This window comes from Leguminivora glycinivorella, chromosome 15 (assembly GCF_023078275.1).
Source record: "Leguminivora glycinivorella isolate SPB_JAAS2020 chromosome 15, LegGlyc_1.1, whole genome shotgun sequence".
Taxonomy (NCBI): Eukaryota; Metazoa; Arthropoda; class Insecta; order Lepidoptera; family Tortricidae; genus Leguminivora; species Leguminivora glycinivorella.
The window spans coordinates 759640-766408 of NC_062985.1; the positions used below are offsets into that span (position 1 = coordinate 759640).

General features: G+C 37.5%; 1 protein-coding gene across 1 annotated transcript in view; it reads right to left on the reverse strand.

Annotated features, from left to right (window-relative positions):
- The window catches only part of LOC125233957 (integral membrane protein DGCR2/IDD-like), a 146406-nt gene extending 144196 nt beyond the window's left edge, over window positions 1–2210 (reverse strand). Inside the window, exon 1 of the mRNA XM_048140129.1 lies at window positions 2162–2210. Within this exon, the coding sequence (XP_047996086.1) occupies window positions 2162–2210 (49 nt within the window). The remainder of the gene's footprint in view (window positions 1–2161) is intronic.
- Window positions 2211–6769: the final 4559 nt, after the last annotated feature.

Consider the following 6769-nt stretch of genomic DNA (forward strand, 5'->3'; position numbering starts at 1 on the left):
TAGAGGTGTGTTTCCACTGCACTGTCGCATTAAGAGGATTTGAGCAAGACTATGCGTATGTAGGTCACTTCAGGACGTTTGTTTTCAATTTCAACTTTTAAAAAGTGGTGAACGGTGTTGGTCACACATACTGTAAACACTACCTACCTAAATAAATTGAAAAAAAAAAAAAAACTTTCACATAGGTAGTCATTGGGGCCCAGTGGGACAAAGGTCGTAGTCGGAAACTGGCGATCAAATATATAAAAGAGGCACGTTCCTAGCAGACATTATAAGCTCGTGTAGGTGAATGCGTACCATGCTTGTATGAGTGAGATATGACAGGTTGACTGTTCGCGTTTTTGACAGTCGGTAACTGTGAGGTAACCGAGAGGGGGTGGACGGCGCTTTCAGCGGGGAGCGGTAATGGCCATGCTGTACGATTAATAGTACTCTTTATTATACTGTGGTACCGGTAAGAGCATTTATTTGTGTGATGGGCACAGGTATTTTTTCCTGAGACACGGTTGTTTCACTTCAGGGTGTTTGTTGTGACTTCAAAATTTCACAAGTGGGCACAGTCAAGCGGCACAAGGGCAAGGGCACTTTTTCTTGCCTGTTATTGCCATGGTTACGGTCTCCTGAGTCATGGTGGTTTTAAGCAAAATTATGCTACTGAAAAAATGCATGTTTGCATAGTTTAAGTAGCATAATTTTGCATAAAACCAGCGTGACTCAGGGGACCGTAACCATGGCAATAACAGGCAAGAATAAGTTGATTCACCCATGTATGAGCTCCATAGAAACCCTGGGTTTTTGAATCCCGGTAAGAATATTTTATTTGTATGATATTGATGACTTGACGAGCACAGTTATTTGTTCCTGAGTTATGGGTTGTTTCCATTATATTTAAGTATTTGTTTTCTATGGATCTCGTGGTCTCAGCATACATAACATAAGCCTTGAGCTCACAGTGTCATATAATATTTTGGTCTGTGTATGATAAAGATTTGATTTTCTATATCATCTGTTTGCATTAATTTTTTTTTGTTTGTAATGTATTTAATCCACCACATTTGAACATTACACTAATTGAAAACATTATTATTTTCTGATTTTTGTAAGCATTGACCCTGTGACTTGTCTGAGCCACGTCTTAAGTAGCATTTCATTCATAAACTTATTTCATAGACACTGTCTACTCAGACAATAATATTCAAATTACAGCCAATAAAATACAATATTTATTAAAAAAAGTTATAAAGTTTATTTAGTGTATTAATTACACTAAATACTTATTCATTTAGACAATCTATTTTGTCTAACGCCGCCGTGTCTTGCGTGGGTGACCGTCGCGCGACCGTCGCCATCGCGTCTCATACTTCCATATCGATAAGGTTTGATTTCGTATGCGTTGCATCGCCGTCGCGCGATCATCGCGCGACCGTCGCCCACGCAAGCCACGGCGTAAAAAAAAATCGTTTGTTGAAATTGATTTATGAACCAATTTATTATTTTAAGTATAATTAAATTAATTGAGTACAAACTTCGTATTTAAATAAAATTTAATTTTAGAGTTTGGGTAAATATAAGGATCTAAATCAATTTGTGGCACTATTTCGTAAACTCGTGAATATAAATCTGTAATCATACATTTTTTTACACTCACCCAGAACAATTACTTATCTTAAATCCACTGACAAAAGCTGTCTTTTAATCAAGCAGCATAAACCACAAAATTGACGTAATTTAGCAAAAAAAAAAGCCTATCCTCAAGCATTTTTCTATTAGGTACAAATAAATAAAATAAATAATAAATAATAAATAAATTAATATTATAGGACATTCTTACACAGATTGACTGAGGCCCACGGTAAGCTCAAGAAGACTTGTGTTGTGGGTACTCAGACAACGATATATATAATATATAAATACTTATATACATAGAAAACATCCATGACTCAGGAACAAATATCTGTGCTCATCACACAAATAAATGCCCTTTGTTTAATTAGTTGTACCTAGATTATCTTCCTAAATTACGTCAAATTTAAACGAACGCATCAAAACAAATCAGATTTTTCATTTACAACTGTTTCACCAAAAGCCAACCAAAGCCTAAGCCAAAATTCACACCACTCCCGCACGCAAAATTTTTCAAGAAAAAAAAAAACAAACTCACCGGCGAAAGCGAGAAGCGTGAGCGCGAGCACGAGCGATGCGGCCGCCATGTCTGCGCGCGTGGCATGCCGTCCGCAGACTGCCCCGCGTCCCCGACTGCGGCACTGCGACTGGGTTACGCGGTACGGGGGTCTTCCGTATATGTGGAAATTTATGAAAACTTTGGGTTCAAACGCACTGCGATTCTTGGCATTTGAATTTTTGACCTGCGTTGCTGACTGTGGCACTGTGAGTTGCGACTATGTTACGGGGTACGGGGGTCTTCCGTATGTGTGATTTTTTTGAATTCTTTAGGTTAAAACGCACTGAGATTTTGAAATTTGTTTTTTTTGCACTGTATTATCTGCTGGGGCACTGTTGACTACAGGATTACGTGGTACGGGGTCTGTCTACCGTATTTATATGTGAAAATTTATGAAAACTTTGGGTTAGGGTTTGGGTTTGCGATTTCCAAATTTGAAGTTTTTATCCAGCGTTTTCAGCTGGGGCACTGCTGACCACTGGGTTACGTTGTACGGGGGTCTGTTTTCCGTATGTGAAAATTTATGAAAACTTTGGGTAGCATGACACTGTGATTCTTGGCATTTCGACACATTGCGTGTTTTTGTACGTACCTTGATTTATTATTTATTATTATTATTGATTTATTAACACACAAATAAACAGTTTACATTAGAACAGTGTCCCACAAAACAGTTTTCACGGTTTGACTGTGGGATCGAGCAGTCTCTACTCTCTTACATTATCACTATTATCATGTATATATAATCAACATATAACTATATTATCTATAATACTAATTATTATATGCAGTTTTTAAGGTAACTACGTAGCTTTTTCGCAAACTTCACTTTACATGTTTCCTGTCTGATGTCAGAGGGCAGGCTGTTGAGTATGTAGGGAAGGCGTTTCTGAATACACCTATCGCCGTAGTAATTAGTGACCCTCGGCACGACAAGCTTGCCCGCAGACACCGACCTGGTACCATAAACTTCGTTATAGTGTAACTGGGTATGCTCTTGACTGCCATGATTATTATACAGATATGATATAAATGCAAGTATTTTTTGAAAATGTTCCCTACGAATTCCTATGTCTGAATAGAAATAATATAGTTTTAGCTGCGAAATCAAAACCATCTAAACAATAGTGTCCTCCTCGTAAGCCTCACGAGACGTGCCCTTTTCTACGAACATTATTAATGGAGTCGCTCACGTCTCCACTTGCCGTAATCAAATAAACCGCAACATAAGAGAATAAAAGGTTTTAGGAATGATTTATTCTCTGGTTTTGTTTTTCTTTGCATGTATCTGCTAGCAAGGGATTTCAAAGTGTCCCCCCCCCCTCCCGCAACATTATTAGGGGGCGCGGGGCCGTGGGACAAGTTGACAACTAATAGTTCAGTAATGTGTGATGTATCCACTTGTCACCGGGGTTGGGGAGCGTGGACATATCCTTCTAGGCAACAGGCAGACGTGTGTTTTAAAAAACCGGCCAAGAGCGTGTCGGGCCACGCTCAGTGTAGGGTTTCGTTGTTTTCCATATTTTTCTCAAAAACTACTGAACCTATCAAGTTCAAAACAATTTTCCTAGAAAGTCTTTATAAAGTTCTACTTTTGTGATTTTTTTCATATTTTTTAAACATATGGTTCAAAAGTTGGAGGGGGGGGACGCACTTTTTTTTCCTTTAGGAGCGATTATTTACGAAAATATAAATATTATCAAAAAACGATCTTAGCAAACCCTTATTCATTTTTATTTTAAATACCTATCCAACAATATATCACACGTTAGGGTTGGAATGAAAAAAAAAATCAGCCCCCACTTTACATGTAGGGGGGGTACCCTAATAAAACATTTCTTTCATTTTTTATTTTTGCACTTTGTCGGCGTGATTCATATACATATTGGTACCAAATTTCAGGTTTCTAGTGCTAACGGTTACTGAGATTATCCGCGAACGGACGGACGGACGGACGGACGGACAGACAGACATGGCGAAACTATAAGGGTTCCTAGTTGACTACGGAACCCTAAAAAAGGTTGGGAATCAATGTGACAGCCTTTTCGTCTTACTTGCAGCTCTGTTGTTCTATTTCCAGTCTAAAAATGTGCCTTCATTGTCTTCATACGCTGCCTCTTCATCTTAGAAACCTTAACGTGGAGTCCAATTCTACCAACATGTTTTAACGCTGTCAATTGGAAGTGGCTAAGCTGAGTGTTAAGCATTTAACACTGTTAGTTGGAAGTCGTATTAGAAGTTGCACTTCAATAAATGGTTATATTCCTAGCAGATGAATATTCCTAGCAACACATGGCGTGTCAAAGTCAGAAGTCGCGTGCTGCGGGGCCTAATCAAACCACGTATTTCCTGATATTACGGTTTTATAGAGGCCTATTCTGCCAAGTCAAAGAAACGCAAGGAGGATGATGATGATGAGAGGCCTATTCTGAATCACACCTGAATTTGACTATGATAAATTGATAATCTCAAATGTCGTAAAATAAAACTCGTAAAGGATAAACCCATTTCTTTTCAGGAGAGTTAAAAACTAAAATCAGTTAAATAAAAATGTCATAACATGGTAAACAATATGACTTGTCATATTATTTACCATGTTATGACATAGTAGACGAATCTGTAACATAACATAATATTACGATTACTTGAGCATTTCTTTTTTTTTGCCATTAAAAAAAATTGGATTGTTTTAGGGAATTTTAGGTCAATTGTACTCAGAATCACAAGTACTTTCAATCTCACTGGGAGACAAAGTGTCCCAGAATTTCCATACATTTTTGTTACTTTCCTCTTTTGTTACCCCATACAACATGTACGGAAAATGGTAACAAAATAAGAAAAAATCGTATGGGACAATTTTTTTCACTACTAGGATTGAAAAAGCTAGTAATTATGAGTAGAAATAGCATATTTTTTTTTCAAAAATATCACACTTCATAAAAGTGGCAAAAAAAAAGAAATGCTCACTTATGGCACACCTCGGACACTGGCGATCAAATATATGAAAGAACCGCGTTCCTGTCACACAGTCTAAGCTCGTGTAGGTGAACGCGCACTATGCTTGTACAGCTGACTGTCTTACGACGATCTTATTTTTAAGACAATAAGAGCGTGTTAGGATCATTGTGAACACCTTGCCCGCTACGGAACTTCTGCTGCTGACTGTATGAGTGAAATATGACAGGTCGACTGTTCGCGTTTTTGACAGGCGGTAACTGTGAGGTAATCACATCTCGGACACTGGCGATCAAATATATGAAAGAGGCGCGTTCCTAGCACACATTCTAAGCTAGTGTAGGTGACCGCGTACCATGCTTGTATGAGTGAGATATGACAGGTCGACTGTTCGCGGATTTGACAGGCGGTTACTGTGAGGTAACCGAGAGGTGGTGGGCGGCACTTTCAGCGGGGAGTGGGAGTGGCCATACTGTACGATAGTACTCTTTAGTATACTATGCTTATGATAAAGTACACAGGTAAAGTACTGTCAAAAACAAATTAGGTAAACATTTTAAAATTCTGAATTAGCCTCCGGTAATAATAATCTCTTGACCAGAAGGTGAAAGTGCTCTCCCCTTTTTTAAAGAGGTTTATTACTAGTTCACCCTCTAGACCTGTTTGGCACGCATTTTTCCATGTCACTTTGAAACTGGGCTGAGTTCAACTTGTATTAATTAAATTCATTGGCTTGGCAGTTATTTTACTTAGCTACCTACTTCTACTACTTTCATTCATACTTTAGAAATATATATTGACGGACCCAATCATGGACAGTTTAAGAAAAAAATTCGCCTGTTTTTGATATTTCACTGATAAATGTAAAAATTCTACCGCCAAGCGTGTTAAATCTTGAATGTCCTATCCTTCATCTACATTTCAAGCGCATTGCAGAATAGATACTCCTATTGGTTTCTTCATAGTTAACAAATTAAAACTAGGTGTTTTTTCTCCAATTATGGACGGCAGTTCTCCAGTAATGGATCCCCCATTATGGACAGTGAAATAAGTTTAAAATTTTACTTTTAAAGCCAACTGATACGCAATTAGTCAATTTTATACACCATAAATACAATTAGTTTGGGTTATTTTAACATAGGATTGTTTCTTGTAAATTTTGGTTTTGTAAATTGTTCCTTGTCCATCATAGGAGGTAGGCAGTTTTTCGGGTCCAGTAATGGACACTCGCAAAATAACGTCATTTCTTTATATCTTTGGAGCAACAAACTATTATGTTTTATACCTTATCTCATGCTTAATGCAGTAAGTAAAACGCATTCAAGATTACACCGTGCGTTATTTTTTTATTATTTTATACATGAACTCATCTCTCTTAGCAACATTACTAAGAATTCGTCTTGATATTTTTTTCAGTAAACTGGTGAATTTTATCTTGTCTCCAAATCCTTCAGAAATAACCGAATTAATTGAAACTTCAAAATGAAACAGCTCTACAACTCTAGTTTATGGTACATAGCCGTCAGGTTTTAGAAACTTATTTTAGATACTTATTTTTAAGGATTTGTGTTTTTTTTGTCCATAATGGCATCACCGTCCATTATGGGGTATTTTACCTTATGTACTATTTTA